The sequence below is a fragment of the Python bivittatus genome, unplaced genomic scaffold (assembly GCF_059951505.1).
Source record: "Python bivittatus isolate LINGU-HERP-01145 unplaced genomic scaffold, Pbiv_v1 ctg000530_np1212, whole genome shotgun sequence".
Classification (NCBI taxonomy): domain Eukaryota; kingdom Metazoa; phylum Chordata; class Lepidosauria; order Squamata; family Pythonidae; genus Python; species Python bivittatus.
In genome coordinates this window covers 5,374,487-5,395,311 of record NW_028277085.1, presented here as the reverse complement: position 1 = coordinate 5,395,311, position 20,825 = coordinate 5,374,487, and the positions used below count along the sequence as shown (strand labels likewise).

Sequence of the window (20,825 nt, the reverse complement as noted above, 5' to 3'; positions counted from 1 at the left end):
CTTTTTACTGGGCTCCAGCCTCATCCTACCCCAACGCTTGTGGCAAGAGCCAGCTCTTCAAGGCTTTCTAGGAGGCAAGGAGGGTGGGGCCTGCTGGATCTCTGGGGGAAGGGTGCTCCACAGGGCAGGGGCAGTTATGAGAAGGCGTGCTTCCCAGGTCCCACTAGATGGCACCATTTAAGGGAAGGGATCTGAAGCACGTCCACCGTATCTGACCAGGTGGTGGGCAGATACCCTCCAGGTCCCAACCAGATCCCAGGACCATGGGTGGGTAGGGTGTTGCTTACCTTCTTTGGAACAAGTGCCCTGACTCTTTGAGGGTTTTGGAAGGTTTATCAAGACTTGGCTCTTCAAGGTGGACTTTGTAGGATATGTGAGTTTTGATTTCAGTACAACACAAGGTGCACATTGACTGTATTAATTTGCCCTTCAATGCCATGCTTTGTTGTGACATGTTTTAGGATGATGGATACAGCCATAGAAGGTATCCTACTTGACCTATTGAGAAGGCCTTGTGAACTTATTTTACAGAGATGTGAACTGGGGTTTATGAGAATTGTAGTCCCCTGCACACAAAGAACATCAAGCTGGGAAGACTGACTTCCTCCTGTATTTCAAATAAACATGTTAAGCTCCAGCTTTAGTCAGCCTTAATCAACGTGGCCAATAGTCCAGGATGAAGAGAGAAATCCAACAATATCTGAGGATCCACAAGTTCCTAACCTGTGATTTAGACCGTGTCTCCTTGACAAGAGCTTCCTTGCATTTTTAGAGAGGGTGGAGAAACAGATGAAACACTACAAGGAGCCACATTACATGTTTTGAGAGAAGCCGAGTGTCCCATGTGTAATCTCAAGGAACAGGACTGTAATAAAGCTGTCTGAGTAGACAGTAAAGGACCAATAATGACATGAAGCAGCTTAATTTAATCATGATTAAGGAACATTCCAATTTAAAAATGGTCCCACAGCGAGGGTTTTATTTATATTTTATTTTTAAAAACAGTGGAATCCCTTTTATACATATCGTTGCACTTCAACAATATACACACCACAAGTTCATGCATCTACAAGTACCCCCATAATCTAAGAACCCTGTAATGTCTGTGATTCTACAGTCGTCCTAAATCAACATGAATTAATGTCGAACTGAAACAAACGAGTTGCATAGAGTATCACCATGCTGTGACGTTTCAACATCATTAAAACAAACAAGAAAGAATAAATTATAAAATTCGGCCTGAATTGAATATACAAGACTGTGAACCCATCAGTGCAAAAATGATGAGAAATATACATGATTTAAGGAAAAAAATTAAAGCCATCATAATATGTATAAACAAAAGTGTCCCACTGCATTTCATCATCATCTTCTGGACTACACCAGGTCCTGCATTCTGTAATTATAGGACATCTCATTCTTTCTGTACAGATTGAGCCCTTAGGATAAATGTCAATTTACATTATTCCTCCTACATACTGGACATAATTCTCTCAGACACACAATATAAGGAATGAATTTAGCAGCTTAAAAATCAAATACTCACTGTAGTCTGGTTTCCCCACCCTCCAAATATAAATATATACTGTATATATATTTTAGGTTTTGCTGTACTTTACAAAAGGTTCTCACTAGATGGCAGCAGGTGCATTTCAGAGCTAATTTGAACAGCTACATTAAGTAAAAAATTGCTGCATGCATGATTGGACTTTTTACTGTAATACTTAATGCTCTCAAAGGAAAAAAGCAACATTCCCACAGCACATTAAGCCCAGAATAGTTTACATCCTCTATTCTGAAGCATTAGTAAAAGTATTGACTAAATAAGGCATGCTTGAGACAGTCATTGTTGCTCACTTGAAAGAAAAGCATCAGAGAAAAATGAAGTTTGAAAATCAACCATCTGAATTCAGTCTAGCAGGTGATAGTTCTATCAGTCTCTCAAACGTAAAGCTCTGAAAAATAAAGAACAATTTGTGATTAATTAGATTCCTAAATACAGTACGCACCTACAGCTAGAACAAAACCGTAATCCCACACTTTCTCAGGAATAAGCCCAGATGAGTTCTGGCAGGCTTGTTTCTAAATACCAATACAGAGATGGCAGAACATCAAAAATAACTTTTTGTTACAAGTTGTCTATTGTCAGGAGAGCTGAATGAGTGTTTATAATAATCAGAAATACTCGGATTTCTTTGAAGAACGGATCTATGTTCCTTTCGTTTAGATTTTTTACCCACGTATTTTGTAATGGTGTTTACCAAAATCCTAGCATACCAAAAATTATTCAATATAAAATCATATAATAAAGACAAACTATTTTTTTTAATTCATGGTTTTAGAAGGTCAATTAACATTAACTTGCCTGGCAAAATAAAACTATTTTGGCAACATGGCACAAGCTTCCAAAGGAAAACCACCACACCTTGTGAAGAACTGCATCACCAGGTTGGCATAATAACACCCCCCCCCCCATCTGTTTCATGCCTCAACCATTCAGGTATCAGAAAACAGTAGCACCCACCACAGGCTCTCAGAAGTTGAACATCTGAGGTGTGCAAGACATTTGGTGGTGAGAACATTTTGACTTGAAACACTGTGTGCATCTCTCCTGAATATAGTGGTTAGGCTGGATCCTGAACAAATTCCCCAGCACCAAAGAATTTAGAGCTTTTTTTAGCTTGGTGAATTGGAAATGCATATGGAACTGAACTGATGTAACAAGATCAGAAAAATACCTGGGGGCGGTATTATTTTTTTTTAAAGGGGCATACCACATAGAGTGGATCATTATAACCCTGTACAGATGTGGCCCAGCTGTGTGTGACATGGGCCCAATTTTTACTGTCCTACCAGCCAAAACTGTGCAAAGAAACCCCCCCCATCAATATTCAGGAGTAGGGCTGGGCCCATTCAGTGTTAATGCTGCCTAACTTGCAAATAATTTCTGATATACAGCTGACCCCATCTTATACAGTTATGCACACCTTTTTAGTTATTAGCCATTATGCATTTTCAAAAATCCGGAGTGGATAAGTAAATAAATATGATAATACAGTTTTATGTAACATTCTATACAAACTTACATAAGCACGGCTTTTAATTTGTATTTCTCTGACGTAGATTTTTATCTTTATGGTTGTTTGTGGAATTAGTTTTCCTACAAAAGACAAAACGACATCCAAATTACATTGGGGAAAGAGCAAAGTTGTGAACAAAAATTGTTTTTACACATAATGAGGAAAGGAAAGGAAAGGAAAGGAAAGGAAAGGAAAGGAAAGGAAAGGAAAGGAAAGGAAAGGAAAGGAAAGGAAAGGAAAGGAAAGGAAAGGAAAGGAAAGGAAAGGAAAAGGAAAGGTTTAGATGAATGTTTGTCAACCTCAGCAACTTTAAGAGGTGTGGACTTGGCTGGCTGGAGAATCCTGGGAATTGAAGTCCATACCTCTTAAAGTTGCTGAGGGTGACAAACACTCATCTAGATCACTGTAAAACCATGTGGACAGAACAGAGATCACTTTCCAGAACAATCATTTTAGTGGCTGCTGAATGCGTTATTTATATCCATTTGTGCAGAATGCGCTGGTTTCTGTTCCAAATATTTGTGTTATACTGTTATTTTGAAAAGGACCACTGGCTCTGGGGAAGGATTCGTTATATGTAGTTTTTCCTTCCCCAAATAACTCTGTTCAAGATGGCAATTCCACTAACATGAAAACTTCCAAGATCTATTGCTCCTCCTTTTTCTTTCCTTTTGTGATAGTTAATTACATGCAGAAACATCCTGACTGATCTACAGTGAGATTTACAAGGCCAGATTAAGCTACAAATTCAATGTGACAGAGTTTTGGTTCCCACATCCCCTTTTTTGTGCATACTTAAGTTTTGGGGGTGTTTTGGGGGGGGGCGATGAGTGGGGAAAAGTATAAACTTCTAAAATGATCAACCTCCAAATAATGGAAGATTTGGACACGAAAAGCAACCGGCCTGCAAAAATGCATCTTGCAACTTCAAAACAATCAAGCCCCTGCTCCCATTAAAAAAACAAGAAGCAAAACCTGCAGCCACATTAAAAATCATCATTTGAAATAAAATATCTTTACCTACAGTGGTGGACCATGGGGTACTACTGGTGGTACAGAAAACTGTTTCACAGGAGAGGTAATTGAAAACCTTCTTAGTTACTCAAATTTAAACGTCAGTAAAATCATCAAACAAGCGTCATCCACTAATTTAAAACGATTGGAAAATAGATTTAGGGTACAACTAACCTAGAACTAGTGAAACTGCTTTAAATCTAGCACATTATACCTTCTGCACCCTATTGTTTTCAGTAACCTGGGACCCACTGAAGCAGTTGCATGGAGATGCAATAATTGTGGCATGAAGGATGGCAATGAAATGGAGTAAGAGATTCCAGGCAGGACAGCCATTCTCTGTGTCAACAGGAGCGAAAGCAGGCCTTGGAGGATTCCAAGGCATTGCAGCGCCTTTCTACAGAACATGAACGTGTTTACCATATGCTAACCCCCCAAAGAACAATTCTTTATTGCCTTGGAATATTGTGTTCTACATTCATATATACTTGCCTGAAAGATGGAACATTTAAAGCACAAATGGTCTGAGATAGGAAGAACAGGCCCATGAAATACTTACATTGGCCCAGCTGGTTCATCATCTGCAGGAAGATTTTGTTGTGACCCAGTGAAGGAAAGAGAGAAGGAAAGAAGATCTTAGTTAGGTTCTATGGTAAACTTTTGCTGGATAGTATGCAATATTGTCTACAAATAGCTTTATCTAAAGGCCATTCCATTTGAAATTGCAAAGATTTCATGAAGGTTTTTTTTTTTTCTGGATTTGAGTTTAGATGACAAAGTATGTTGTTCAGAATTATTTCAGTTAACACTTTGAATGCTTATCATGAAAAACTGCAACTGTAGTGGACAGATTCTTGCAAATGTGGATATACTCATCTTGTCCCCAAGTTCCAGTGGTTCAATCTTACAAGAGAGATGAGAAGACAAACCAACATTTCAGTTGTAAAATCCTGCTGTTTGTTTCTAAAATCAATGCTTCCCCACCCCCCTGCCCCACTTAGCTCTCCTCAGAACACTTGGTACATGATTTCATGTATATACTATCTCTTCTCCAGAGCCGTCCTTCAGACACTTTGCTTGAAGTTCTAAATAAAATGTTTCAGGAGGTAGAAGATGCAATTTTGACTGATACAGAACAGCCCCTCCAAAAGCAGCAAGCTTTTGTTGTGATTACGTACGCAAGTAATATTACCCAGCTATTACACGCCACAGAAATTTCAGCTTGTTACCTGGGAGGGCCAGAAATTTGTCCCTTTTTAAATTTTAGAAGATTAAAAAAAAATCAACTTGTCCCTTTTCACGTAGTCTTCTTTATGATCAACTGGACATTTCATTTGTGCTTTATATTACATGGAATAAAAAGGCAGGCACATTTTAAACAATAAAAAAACCCCCAATCCATAACGTGTGCTGTAGGACACCTACAGTTGGCAACCTTTTCTGCACTACATTGCAATTTTATTTATTAATATATCGTTGGCAAGCTCAAAAAGTTCTCTTGTAATTTGTTGTTTTGGTACAAACTCAGCAGGATTCCACAAGGGGACTCAGGGCACACAAAGCATTTATGGAAACTACAGTCTTAACAGTGTAGGCAACTGCATGAGCACACACTAGGAGTAATGTTGATCCAAGCTGAACATTACTCCACCTGTACCTTTGAGGCAACGGAGAGGCAAAGCCACCGCCAGCACAGTTACCAGAACAAAAAGGAAGGAAACGTTCAAAATAAAAAGAGCTAACCACAAACCAACAGCTGGACAGCCAAAATAACACACCAGTGTCCACAAAAGTCTGCTACTAACAGCAAACTATCAGAACAAGGTACAGAGAACTAGGACTAATAAGGACAACCAGACATCAATGTGCTGTATATACAGTGGAGATATAGAGAGACACATCGGGTTTTGAAACATGAAGCACATTACAATAAAACTCAGCTTCCCCTCCAACAAACACCTTTCAATTCCCCAAAAATCTCAAAGGCAGCCTAAGCTAGAGACTCTCTATTATATAAGCGTTGCTGGTGCTGACATTGAGGAGTATTCTTAGTTTTCATTTTCTAGAAATTAGCAGGGTTAGTAGTGCCGTGTTCCAAACAATCATTCTGCTCAAAGCCTCATTTCAAATCACAGCAGCCTGTAACAAGGATTTTCTGGGAGCATTTGGGCTAACGCCTTCTGAACCAAGCTCCAACTTATGCCACCTGAGACATACCGGTCCTCAAACACGGAGGTGGAACAAGAATGAGCTTACAAATGAAATTGGAACAAAACTGGGATTTGACTTTACATGAGGAAGCAAGATGGATGCTCTAACATGAAGGCATTAGGTGGCACAGCTTGGGGCTGTACAGTTTACATGCAACTCTATCGTGGACTCGCAAGATGGCCATTTCTCCTTTCTATGTCCAGTCAAGTCAAGCGTGGCTGTTATAGAAAGCCTTTGTCGGTCAATAGCTCGTGGGTCCGCCACTCAACCTTTACAAAACCCATCCCACCATATATGGTATGTGACAGACAAAAGGATCAAACCCCTAGAGAAGTTGACCAGTAAAGGGGAGAAACAGAACTATAGGAAAAAGAATGGTACAAATTAGAAAATGAAGGTTCAACAGCAAACTGAAGCCCAAATTAGTTGTGAATGGGAATGAAGAAAACTAAGGAAAAGTGTTAACATTATGAACTGTGCATTGTATAGACTGAAGCGGAGAATAAACGAACTCCAAAGCATGCAAGCTCTCACTTACCACCATTTTTAAAGGAATGATGCAATTGAAAGGGGAAAAAAAGAAGTCATAGTAACTGACAAATAACAATATAACTCAGCACGTTCTAGTAATGCTCTAATTTGCTAGCATTTGAACCAGAGGTCAATTAAGATAGGTCCCTACATTCCACCTGGAAGTAACAGGCTACAATTTTCAGACTACAGTTCCAAGACTCTCACTCAGCAGTGTTGCTCTACCATAATGGCATTCCACTGACTTCATCAAGTTAAGACTCCCAACTTCTTGTTTTACACATTTGCACTATGACACAAAAAATTAGTCAACCACAAAAACAAAGGACCTCTGAAGAGCACATGCATGTAAAAAGCATTGTTTCTTTGAAGCCCTCCAAGCTGCCACCTCAGATTTTTTTTTTAAATCACAAGCTGAATTTTACAAACACATCCCCTTCCAAAATTGACAAGCATAAATCCTATAAACCCTATATAAAAATGGTACATTCAATTTTTAAATTGATGTTTGGGAATTTTGTTTAGGTGCAAAAGGAAGTGGAAGAGAATAAGAAAGGGCTAATCAATAGTCTATTTTGGACCCTGGCTTCTCTGCCAGAGGAACAGAATGGAATATACAGTGGGAATCTGTACTTGGGAGTCAACAGAGAAGTATTTTTATCCTCTGTTCTTCTCTAGCACAGAGGAGGTGTGTACACATATAGATATTCTAAGAGACCTAGATCCGGAAATCTCTCTACCTCTTTCTCTTCGGTCTAGATCTAGGTCTCTTATTTCTGACCAGTCACAACCTGACATAAGGAAAGAACAAGATAAAAATTAGAAACAGGGGAAAAGTGAACAAAGGAACATCTTTCTTCCATTGGTATATGTAGCCCTTGGCTACATCTTCCCAATGAAAGAGCTAAGAGGCGAAAGAGAAGGAAATAAATGACAGAATGCATTCTAGTCCATTTTTCTAACCTGGAATACCACAAGGAAAAGAGGCCACATTGTATGGATTTGTTAAGGAGCAACAAGTGGATCTTCTTGCAGAAGTCCAAAAATAAATGCCAACCAGGATCCTAAATAATACAGGTAGTCCTCGTTTAGAGACTGCCTTGTTTAGCGACTGTTCAAAGTTACAACAGTGATGAAAAAGTAACTTTACGACCAATCTTCACATTTACGACCTTCACAGGTCTGTAAAGCAAAGGAAAGCTGAAGTCAGACTGTAAGCATAGCTGCGGTTTCACTTAGTGACCACTTCACTTAATGACCAAGTTGCCAGTCCCAACTGTGGTCACTAAATGAGGACTACCTGTAAAAACAAATCTACAGATTATTCTATCAAGTTAAATTGGATACTACTGCTTTAGAGGGAGGGACATTATGTTGAACAAAAGGTAAAATAGATGCTTAAGGGAAAGAACTATCTTAGAAGCCAAGGCAATCTGAATCTATTACGAGTATTTTGATTAACATTTCAATAGCCCAAAATATACTGAACAATAAACATACTTTTTACTTTGGGGGACATTTCCCATAAACAGCCCAAGTATATGTTACAATGCACATACCTGCAACATATTAAACCCTTTACAGAACTGTTTTCCAAATAAAAAAATATAGCATACTAGCTATGTGCATATATGGGCAAATCTTCTGGAACAAAGAGTTTTGTTATCAAATATATGCAAAGTACAAAGCTATGGAAAATCTAATAAGCACATTTTCATATTTCAGGAGCCTTGAATACCTGAACATTTATTTTTACAAGGAAAAATTCACTTTAATGCAAATGCAAGACCTGAAATATGTAAGTGGTCTGAATTCTTTTATAAAGGGCAAAACACTATTCCAGATAAACATCAAATAGAAGAAAAATGACTTTCAAGAACCACACCTCATAGCAACTACAACACTGGAATTAAGCTTGTGAGTTTTCAAGATGCACTAATGATCAGCTCCTTTCTCTTGTGAATCAGACATCAGAACTGAAAACAGAAGTTTTGAGATGACATTTGATAAACAGTTATGGTAGTGGTTATGCTCAGCATATTGTATCAATAGAATGAAATGCATGGAATACATAAATAGTATTTTTATGAAGATAGCCAAGTATCAATTAGTACAACCCATCTGAAAAAAAATCAAGGGGCAAGACCTGATGGAAATTCTCTAGATTATATTGTGATGTTCAGGTTTTATGCTGTATTCCACTTTGTATGTAGTTCTGAAATACAATTATAAAGAGCACAATCTGTTAATGTATTATATTTGCTGCTCCCACATATACTAACAAGGGGTCAACCAAGTTATGGGGTTATATAAGCACAGCATATTTAGTAACTGTACTTATGTAGCCAAGGCCAAGACAAGAAACGAGAGAACCAATGAGAAAGTCTATTCAGGGAGGTGATCCAACAGCCTGAGCCCAATAAAAGGACTGGGCTTTTAGGTGAAAGGCAATGGGTCTAATGCTGTAGCCATTCCAACAAGTCATCAGTTGGGCTGGCCACTCAGTTGAGTCTTCTACCTTGGCAATTTGGATTTCGAATTTCTTAGGGTAAGGTAAGGATTGCACAAAATGTAAGAACTTGTGTTTTTGTTGCCCATGATTGCCTTATCAACAATTGTTTCTATAGAGTCACTGTGTGAGATGGGTGGCTATATAAATGTGATTAAATAAATTGAACTATATGCTTATTATGCTGAGTAAAGACTGAATGGCATTTAGATTTCTCTGGTCCAACATCATCTTTGGTTACCACTCTGCCATAAAAGGGGAACCTAGCCAGGAACTTCCTCATGCTTGAATGTTGTTGCTGGTAAGAGAGTAAAAGGAAAGTGTTAACAAAACAGGGAAATTTGCAGCCTTAGCAACAGACTTCAATAAACCAGAAAAGATCTTTTGAGAACTGTCCAATTCTTCAAGTCTGAGAGTATCTCATAGATGCACATGGGAGTAAGGATTGGAACCTTGAGATTACACAAGGGAGTAAGGGCTAGCACCTTGACAGCATCCTGCTGGTACAGGATTCTGCTGAAAGATAACAACTAAATTGAGCAAGAATGCAGACTGAGAACCTTTGAAAAGGATGTTTTTTAAGCACAAGGTCTCTGTGTTGGGGTGTCATCCAAGCATGTGGGTTCATCATTTTCTGGAGTCAGTCAGTTTGCTGAGTTGTCCATTTAGTAGCAAATTCCTTATCACATAACACACCATGAAAAAATAAACCTTTGAGTTAGGAGGCCTCCTCCATAGAAGACTGCCTGAGTGAGCACGCACTGGGGATATTCCTGGCACTTAACAGTAGCAACATCTGGTCATAATCAATCCAACTGAATTGGAAACAGCATCTATGAAAATTAACACTTGGGATAAAGGACAAAGCTGCTCATTAAGCTTGGCTTTCTGTGCTGTCGGCATACAAGAATATCTCAGCTGCAGGCAGCAATTCCTTTTCTTTCAGAGAAGCAAAACCCAAAGCGTAACCTACTTTTTGCTAAGGAGATTAGGTGAGTGCCGAAGTGACAAGTAGAAAGGAAAGAAAAGAGGGCTATTTAAATTGCTTTCTTCACATTATTATTTATAACTAGGATCAAGCCAAGAAAATCAGTATTAGAACAAAATGCAATAAAAATGGAACAGTTGCCCTGCCAAGAAAGAAAATCATACGTTCTTTATTTTATTCCAAATTGCAAAATAATACAAACAGGAAAACATGTTACCACAGCTTAAGCTAAAATTAACACAGAGAGAAGCTGGAAGAAAAGCAGCTGAAGTTTTTACTTTCTTCTTACTCCAAAACACACACCTTTTAGAACAGCACGTGTTTATTGATTTATCACTAATCCAACAGAAAGCTTTTTTTTCACTGGAGCAATCATACATTATTACATGGCTTGATATAATTAAATAATAATTATTTTGAATGTAGAAAGGGGCAGGACCAGAGGAGGGGAAGGTAATCACTTGACTATAATATGAAAATCTTTGAATAACAAAAGCTACAGCCAAATGAATTATTGAAAACTGTCACTAAGACCTGTTCTGCCTCTCACAAGCAATTATTGCAGAAATTTATCCCGGCTTCTCTAACTTCAACACGACATAGCAAAAATTCAGGTGCTTCATTCACTAAGAACAGAGTCCCAGAGTCCCAGAACTAAGGCATTACATACATCAAGGTTCATGGGGTATTTTTCTCTTTGAATAAATGGCTGTTGATTTGCATATACAGTAGTAAAGAAGGCAATTCCTCATCCCTACTCCAAGGAACACACAAATCTAGGACATCGGAAAGCCTAGGTAAAAAGTGATCAGTTGCTTTCATGTTGGGAACATCAACTGCACTGAGAATACCCAGGTAATAGGGTGTCCTAGGTACATCTAGACCAAACCAGTACTTCAGCCTGTCTTGTCACTGTAAGTACAAAAGGAACCTACTGATGCCAGCCTGATTCACAAAACCATTGAACTGAGACCAATTGAAGAACACTCTCCATGCATGGCATGCAACTATCTCACAAAGAGAAATAAGGCATAAATATGTCAACAAAGAAGTGAAACGCTCCTTTTGAATAAAACAAGTTCAGATTTTTATGCTGATTTGCTGATTCTATGTTGTAGCAGAAGGTGAGGTGCCCCGTGAGAGCTGCAGTGAGCTTGAAATAGAGTTATAGGCAAGTTCTTTTTTTAAAAAAAATGTGACACACTAGCTTATCCTGGCCATTTATATAGGGCAGTTAGGATTTTTTCAGCATGTTAGCTGGGAATTTCGGAGGTTGCAGTCCCAACACAACAGAAGCTCAGAATAGACACGGCTATGATAGACTGATTAAACAAAGAGACCAACATCACACCCTTGGAATCACTAATATATCGTGTATGCATACATGGTATACTATCTGTGTAAATGCATTTTCGAACAGGTGTCTTCAAGCCTTCCTATTCTTGGCCCAGAGTATGTTTTGATGCTCAAAATGGGATCCTACAGGCAATAAGGATGGCAGGCCTGGACCTGATGAAGATATTAATTGCTCACCTTAACAAAGTAAAACACTGAATTAGCTGCTATGCACAACTGTTATTCATGAATGATTCTTGTTAAGCATATGCCTACATCTTAGATATCCCATATATGCAGGATAGGGTACACAAGCTGAGGTACCCAATTCAGAGATCCTCCACTGCAGCTAACAGAAAGGAGAAAATTATAAAAATACATCAGGAGTGGTCCTATTAACAGTGTTTCACTGAATTAATTACATATAAATGTAAAACAATTCAAATTGGTGCATATTTGTCTTAGCCGTCCCCGATTCTTTGTTTTATGCCCATCTGCTTATTGAAATTTGGTTTCCACATGTGAAACTCAAGGATGGACTGTGGCCCTGAGAGAAGCACACCACTGATGTAGCAGTAAGGGTAATGGTTTAAGCTCTCCTTCAGCATTTTCTGGCTTTAAACACTGCTGGAACTACTGACCCAGTGACTTCTTCAGTGTGTTAGTATGTTCTGGGTGGTTCCCCTCTTCAACAGTTAGTGCAAAAACTGAAACAGCCAAAAGAAAATAGCCATTCATTCTTGCCAGATAGGTAGGCTTGAAGTTAGTACTGAAATTTCTTCAGAAATGCAATAAGGAAGTTCCACAAGTTCTGATGCTTAGAAGGAAGCATCGATTGCAAAGGCTAGGAAATACATCCTTAAGAATGTCCCCACTATCCACCATCAGATCCCATCACAGTCAGGAAGCAAACTCTCAAGCAACTGAGAACACAAAGGGATTATCAAGAATGTTTACCCATTCATTCCGGGCACGTGTATCTTTCTAGAGATGTATTCAAATGAGACCAGTCCGGCATCAGGAAATGCTTATCCACCCGCCAAACAAAAACCAGTCCCTTCTAAAGAAGGTCACGCACATCTGCCTTCATGCCAAATTGAAAGCTGCAGTCAACCAACGGTCTGTGAATCTGTTTGCACCTTATTAGAAGTGAAGAGCTTAGCAGCCACCAAACCCTTCCTATCCAGAAGCTGTCTGCCCGGGAAGCTGCAGCAGAAATAAACAATCCTTTCTACTTCCTTTGGTTGAATAGAAAGAACTTGCATCTGTCCACATTAGTACACTAGCAATCTTCCTTGAGCTGCAATGTGGCTGTCATGGTTAGCTCTACTTAAACACACCCACTAATGCTACTGCTAGATGAACCCTATAAGAAGCAGAACAATAAAATAAAAAGGACTTTTTAAAAAACGGACTGGGAACTGTTTAAAAGATTCACTTGTATATTTCCAGATGCAGATTATGTTCCAGTTGACCAAGTTAAAATTAATGGCCCAAGTCAGAATAGACACACGTACGTTTGGAAACTGGAAGAAGAAAAACTTCTGTCATTGGATTTTATGTGAAAAATAATAATAAGGTTGGCTCATTTTCATACAAACTTACCAAAGCAGCTTTCCCTTTGAGCATCAAACCTGTTCATTCCAAAAAGTTGAACATTTTGCCATAGCAGCTGTGCAAAAACAGGACTGTAGGATGGAATCCATTATGAAACCTTAACTCTGAGCACTTGTTATTGGCCAGGACCATGCTTTTAAAAATTTCACCTTATCTTAAATGGCTAGTCCAGAATCATCACACTGGCAGTGTTTGTTCCTACCCAGAGTCAGTTGCAATTTAATGTATTATATTGTCTACATGACACAGCCATTATCTCATGAACAGAGTATCTTATTCAAGACTCTTCCATCCATGTTAGACAGGGGATGGCCGACCACTTGCTTTGTTTCTAAAATAACTTCCCCATTTAAAAGAAAAATGCCATTTATTTTATGTTGCATGTTCATGCTTTTGTGTTGCTTTATAAGTTTCTGATAAATTACTATTCCTTCCCCCGGGGAAGAAAATAAGATTAAAGCTTCACTCCCTCCAAGGCACCTTAAGCAGAGTAGGGATACGGGATGACTACGACGCCAATGGGTCACGGCCCTACCTTCCCATTGGGAAGCCCCTGAAGGATTCTATGAGGTTCGGTGCACAATTTCAAAAGGCTGCCCATCTACACCATTTAAAGGAGAATGCAGGTATGAGCAAAAGCTTTCCCTTACGACGTGTTTTAGTTGCTTAAAGCATTAGATCTTATATCATTCATACAAAAGGTGGGTTGCAAGTATTTGTGGTCAAGAGATCTTAAAAAGTTTGTCAATTATGTTGGAAAAACTCTTCTTTTCCCCCTCCAGCAAGACAGCACGGTATGTATCTGACCGAAGCTGCATTTATGCAGAGTGAATTTAGTAACAACCAACGTTGCCTTTAAAATAATGTCTCACAGGTCCCTTTTTCTTATTGCCAGCCCTTTGCTAGGAAAAAGGAGTATTTCTAAAGATAAAGAGATGTCGGTATCACCTCTGTCAAGGCCTCTCATATGCAAGGACCCAGAGGCAAGAATTTTCAGACAGTCCTCAGCAGCACAAGATTTGGAACTATGGATCGATGGCCCCAATGTTTTAAAAGGGAGGATTCTGAAGTAAAAGAAGAGGGCCGGGTTCCCAGAAAACACAGTAGGACGGAAGAAACTTACCATCTGGAACCTCATCGGGCCGCTTCCTTTTCTCATAAACAACAATGATAACAACGAGAATGATGATCTCTGCCAGGATTCCCAGGAAGGGCCACAGAGGAGCCAAGTGGCTACGCACACGCAGGATGGTAATTTCAGCTGCTGTGCCCACTGAGTTGGTGGCGTTGCATTCATAGTCACCGGGATCTTCATTGATTTCGAGTTTCACAATGCTGAGTTCAGTGTAATTCTCTTTGTTGGTAATGAAGAAGCGACCGGAAGTGTTGTCAATCCCCTGATGAGAAGGGCAGGCCACAGCAAGATTACCAAGCATTCCAGAGAAGGGTTATTCTGTTACATGCCCACACCCCGCCTTTTCAGTGAGCTCAATATTCTCCACTCTGAAAGCTTGATCGTGTGGGCATGAGAGAAGCATGACACGCTTGTCAGCATAATCATTCTACTTATTGATATTCTCCTGCCTTTTAAAGCCTACTTAGGTTCCTTCATGGTGGAAGGTGGCATTTCTGTTTCAAATAGCCGTGGAGGGACAATTTTGAGGGGAAGCAGGGTGAGATTAGTCAGAAGAGGATGCAGAAAGCTTGAGAAAAGCCACATGCAATGTGATGTTTAATTCTAGTTTTGCATTAGAAAGCAGGGCACGTGCAAGAGATTTCCTGCCTAGTATTTAGCACTTGGTTCCAGGATCATGTCTAGTTTTGCTCTTAAGAAGTCCCCAATTTTGATCCTAATATCTCAAGTTTAACAAGCAAACAAAAAAAGCCCCCATAAGCAGCTGGCAGAGCAAGAGAGAATTATGTTCCTTTGAGAAGGCAAAAATACTGGATTAGTTTCAATTATCGGCCTTGCATTACAAACTTCAGCCAACAGTGGAGCTTACGTAGCAGGGTTCAATCTTCTACTCACCATAGACATTCCATTGATTTTTTTAAACCAAATCCAGTCTGGGTGTGGGTAGCCTACAGACTTGCAATACATCACTGCGTCCTGCCCTTCGTTCTTGTTCTCACTTCGCTTGTGCCCAATAATATCAGGAGCAGCTAACAGGCACAAAAAGGAAAAGGAAAGGGGGGGGGGGGAGAGCCATCTGTAATTCAATCCATTTTATCTGTAGAACTGTCACAAGCCTATATAATGACATTCAAAATCCTCACCTATTGTTCAAAACTCAAGAAGGCAGAGCGATAGGCTTTTCTGTGGCTTAACATATTCAGTTCTGCCACTGGTTATTTATTTAGAGCTTTCTTCCATTTTATATCTAACTATTATATAATCTCACTTCCAAACATTTTGGAAACTTTTTTTTAAATCTCTTGCATCTTATTGAGTGACTCAATGGTGTTCAGAAAAGACTGGGCAAAAGATGGAAAAAAGCCCCCAGATGTGGAATTTCACTGTACTGAACAGGACTCTTTTCCAGTTGTGATGATAGGCCACAGGAGCAAGCAAATTAGGTAGCAACAGCAGAGGGCAGAACACCAGACTACTGCCAGAAAAATGCTCTCATTCTTAAAAGAGAGGTACCTCTACATCTTCTCCTGAACAATTTAGGCTAGGTTGGAAGATACATCATTTATTCCTACAGGAAAACACAGAGTCTTAGGGATAGTTGCAGCTTAGATATTTTTTTTTTAGCAGCTTCAAAGGATCTGTTAGAACATGGCCAAGTAGCAAAATAAAAACCTATAGAAAGAAACAATAGCACTGATGCATCTATAATTATTTTACATTTTTTTAACATGTACTATGTTCGGTGTGGGCATTTTGGAGATGAACAATTCCTTAGAGGTTCCAGTTTAGGAGGAAGGTTGAGCATTCAAAATCTGTGAAGACTGTGACATGCAAACGCTAAACAAAATGCTCCATGGGGAATTACAGAAGGAAAATTTAGAAGCTAAGCTTTAAAAAGAGGAAGAAAGGAAATAAAGGAAAAGTTACGGGTACCTTTCACTTCTATTGTAGCATTTGCTATCTGGGAGCCAGAGAACACAAATACACACCAATACTCCCCCGAGTCATCTGCTCTGGGCTTTGGGATTCTGCAAAGAAAAAGCAGCATGGATCAGAATAGCAGGTGACAAGCCAGACATGCTTACGAACACATAATTGCTCAGCTGCTTCTAGGTCACTGGTTAACAGAAGAAAAAGTAATCTAAAACGTTCAAGACCTTGCATCAGCTTCTTTGCTGGAAAATTGCACACATGAAAATGCAGTGTTAACCATCTATACAAGAAACCCTGAAAAGACAGCTCTTCCTAATATTCTGCAGAGCCAACGGTGATTCTAAGTAGGATCTTCCATTTTAAAACAAAACACTAAGTCCCGAACTATCACCACTTTCTCCAACACAATTTGTCTAAAATATGGTAAGCTGAAGATTGAGTAAACTTGTTAATGCTGCTTAAACAAAAGTGCAAATGTCTTAACCCTTATCCTGAACCACAGCTTCTTTAATAACAACAGCATTGTTTCTTTCATGCACAGATTTATTTGCTTCGTTCTTAAAATGTAACAATCTACACCACTATCTAAAGACACTTAGCATAGTTGTTAGGACTGGTTTTCTTGTTAGTGATACACATAAGACCCCCCCTTTTTTTTGCCACACCAGAAAATTCAAGATGCTGTGAACAAGAGTAATATAGCTGTATGTAACAAAGAAGGAAATTCTTCCGAAGAACCAACCATCAGATCTTCTGAAAGCTGGCCCCACCCCCCAAAATGCAGCACATCTCTTTACGTTGGGACATGCTAACAAACTTTTTAATAGCCTGCAATAAACACTTGCAACATGAATACAAGTAGCACTAGATGGGCTTAGTTTCTCATGGCAAACATACAGAACTGTCTAAAATGAAGCCAAGAAAGAAATAGGCCATATTGATACCAACCCTGGAAAATATAAAGAAATTCAGGCAAGCTGCATATAAGTTTTTAAAAATCTGTGTTAAGATGAATCAAATCATCATATATATCTTAAAGTGAGTATATCCATAATTTATTCTGCTTGCTAATGGAAGAAGAAAGAAACCATGCGTAGCACCAAACCCACCGTTGGCCAACAGAAATCATAAAGTTTTGAACATTATTTCTTAATGACATTCTATAAAAACTTGAGGATTGGATATACGCAGCATCTCAATTTCTTTAACTAAATTTGCCAGTTTCAACAGTAAGGGCTGTTCAGCTACTTCAGGGGCAGCTTCACTGAATGTCCAGAGATGAAAGATACTTCTCAGACTTACTTGAATTCTGTTGAATTGGTACTCTTCACGGCACCCGGGACCTCTTCTCCGTTTTTTACCCAATAACTGCGAACGAGGGGGCTGGGGCTCGTTGTGAGGTTGCACTGCAGTATGATAGGAACTGAAGGGGAAACGATGGTCACCTCATTACTGGAATTGATCCTGGGCTCTAGAGGAAGGAGACACATTAAAAGAACTGTCAGTTTTCACGTGACTCAAATGTCCTACCTTGCACAATTAAATGGCAGAGGAATTGGGAGAGGAAAAGAACTACACACGGAAGACAACTTTACTGGCTCAGATGGCATTAAGTCATACAACAAACAGCTGACCAGGAGAGGGGGGGGAAAACAACAACAAGGACTAATCTACTGACACAAAAGGGCAAAAGAAAAAAAAAGAGAATGAAGTACATTTTGGTATTCTTTTTAGCCTCACTACAGGGAAGTTGAAAATAAGTAGCACAAGAACATATAACAAGCATACAATCTAATCCATTAAAAAAAAAAAATCTTTGGGTGCTTTCACACATTGTTCTAGATCGAAGGATCTTGCTGCAAGAGAAACAAAATCTAATATAACACAATATGCACGAATTTTTCCAAACGCGTTAGCAGGGCCAGTCTTCTAAGAAGCTAGCGAAGAAAATCATGCCATTACACCCTTCAGCTTTTCAATAATGGAAGACCATTTCAAGTGATCAATTCTATAATGCAGATATGGAGAGATTACCTTTAAGGATATAGCAAGCTATGATAAAACATATAGAAAACAAAGTTTATTTAGCCAGTATCCCAAAGTAGAGCTGTTACAATTTTGGAACCAGCAGCACCTGTACAATTTTGTAGCAAATCTACTGTTCCAGTTTTCTATGGTGCAGAGGATACTTATGTGGGATCATTAGTAAGGAGTCCCCCTTTTTTCCAAAAGGATTCAGAGTTTGCCTTGCTCCTATTAACTTCCTAGAGTCCAACTTCCTACAGTCCTGTTGTGTTACTTTGGATCCCTTTTCCACCCACCCCTTAAAAAAAAAAAAAAAAAGCTGAAACCTTCACCCAATTAATGTGTGGATTTTCCTGTGATCTATATTCAGATTATGTAAAGTATCTGAAAGACGTGCTTTGTGGTGCACAGGAACGCAAACCAAATCTATATGCTCAACTCCTTAAAGCAGCAGGGTCTTTTACAAGGCTTGTGCAGAGGCTCCTGGCTCTCTGATGGGATTATACACACAGCCACTTTGCATTACTGGGTAGAAAGCAGAACACACAGTGGTCACTTTCCCAGTGCATTGCTATCCCAATCTAAGCTTCCTTTTCCTTCAACTGAGGAATGCACACTGTATCTAGACCCAGCACCATGAATCCCTCTGAAGCAAGAACATTCCACTGTGCAGGTAAAAATGGAGGAACCTTATGCAAATCAGGCTATGCAGTGTTTTTTATCTCTCCCTTATATTTATGTTGTATTTTATACTTGCACCATCCCAGATAATTCTTTTTTTAAGTAACTCTAAACATCAGGTACTAATAAACAACAAAGACTACTTATTTTGGAGGCTCCTACAAAACTCATTAATGTGTAATTTCTGGAATTCCATAACAAAATGTATTATCGTTGTGTTTTCCTTGATCCCCCTTACATTACTTTCCTTTTAAAGTTTGTTTTCCTTTTAAATCTTTACAATTTTTAAAAGATACCTAGTAACTCTAAATAGAAAGTAGAATTTAAAAAAACTTTGGAATCTATCCTGTCCAACGCTATAATCTTTGTTCTGCAATTATATGTGTTTAGGCATAGACTGCAGGATTAAACCAATTTTGCTAGAGCAAAAATATCTGAACATCCTTTTTTAAAAAGACCGACTGCTAAACATTTATTCCATTCCAATGTCTCAGTTGATGTAGCACAAAGCCATACCATCCTATGTAAAGATAATTATGTAACAGAATACTGTAAGAATTTCAAGGCTTGCCATGATTTACTTCAGGCACAGAATGTTTTATAAACACATTCAGTTTTATGGATGATCCTGAAATATACATATTATCTTCAGAAAGAGAAAACAGTGGCAGGATAAACATGCTGGTTACTGTAATAGAGAACAGGAGAGATTCAGACACGTCTTGTTAGTAGCATATGATTGTACTGTACTAGCTATCTATGTGACCAAATCCATGAAAATCTTTACCTACCAATACTCTGGAATGAGAAGTATACCAGTATCCTCCACAAATATAAGTTATATTCAGATTTAACATGGCTTTATTCTAGACTGAGAAATCAGCATAATTAATTAAATCACAGAATGTTCACCTGCAGCACTTCATTTAGTCCACAAAAAAGAAACCTGATTTTCAAGTTGTCCACGTGGAACACTTAATATTGCATTCATGTATTTGCTCCCCCTGCAGCCTGAGCACTAGGAAATCTCACACTTGGTGGAAAACATTACCAGCTAGATTTCCTCTCCAATTTATTTGGAAAGTTCCATTACTTTACCATTAAAGAGTTCAACATTGAGGGCGGAGCTGGCGTTGCGGCGATACGGCGGGCAATCCTGGGCTCCCAGGATCGCAGCCGATATCTCCTCCCCCGGATGGTCCCGATGGACCTAAGCCGTCCCGTAGAGATGGCGATCGCAAAGGGCGCGTCCCGCGGATCTCAGGGACGCCGCAAGTCCCAGATTGATCCCGGGAGAAGCTCTTGAAGCCGGCGGAGGAGAGGCAGCCAAAATAGCTGCGAAAGCCGGGACAGCTCCAAAGGAAGAAGGAAGAGAGGGGTGTCAACTGGGTGTGATGGACTTTTACTATTCAACTATTCTTAGAGAACACCTTAAGTAACTTAAAGAGATTTTTAAAAGTGAAGAAAAGTGGATTAAGCGGCGAGATTGAGCCTTATAAAAAAAGGGGGGAATTTTTTTTTTCTTTTCAACTTTCCCTTTTTAGTGGAATTGGCAAGATGTTTTTCTCTTAAAAAAATATATTTTTAACTGGATTGGCTTTTTCTTTTTAATACTCAATAACTCTATCTTAAGCCTTTTTTTTGACTAAGATTTCTTTATTGTTATAAGAAATTTATACTTTTTGATTTTGAAATGGGGAAAGTGGAGTTAAGAGAAAGTAAACGAAAGAAAGTTGCACTGCCATCTAGAGGCTCGACATAGTGCTT

The 20,825-nt window shown here is 39.1% G+C and overlaps 1 protein-coding gene across 2 annotated transcripts in view; it reads right to left on the bottom strand.

The window, feature by feature from the left end:
* Positions 1-951: 951 nt before the first annotated feature.
* NPTN (neuroplastin) overlaps positions 952-20,825 on the bottom strand; it is a 33,107-nt gene continuing 13,233 nt past the window's right edge. For both annotated transcript variants that reach the window (XM_088148450.1, XM_088148449.1), the window contains exons 2-8: positions 17,655-17,823; positions 16,353-16,447; positions 15,315-15,448; positions 14,409-14,682; positions 4,654-4,675; positions 3,087-3,160; positions 952-1,955 (exon numbers count right to left, since the gene is read on the bottom strand). In XM_088148450.1, the coding sequence (XP_088004576.1) occupies positions 3,100-3,160; positions 4,654-4,675; positions 14,409-14,682; positions 15,315-15,448; positions 16,353-16,447; positions 17,655-17,823 (755 nt within the window). In that variant the 3' untranslated portion in view covers positions 952-1,955; positions 3,087-3,099. The remainder of the gene's footprint in view (positions 1,956-3,086; positions 3,161-4,653; positions 4,676-14,408; positions 14,683-15,314; positions 15,449-16,352; positions 16,448-17,654; positions 17,824-20,825) is intronic.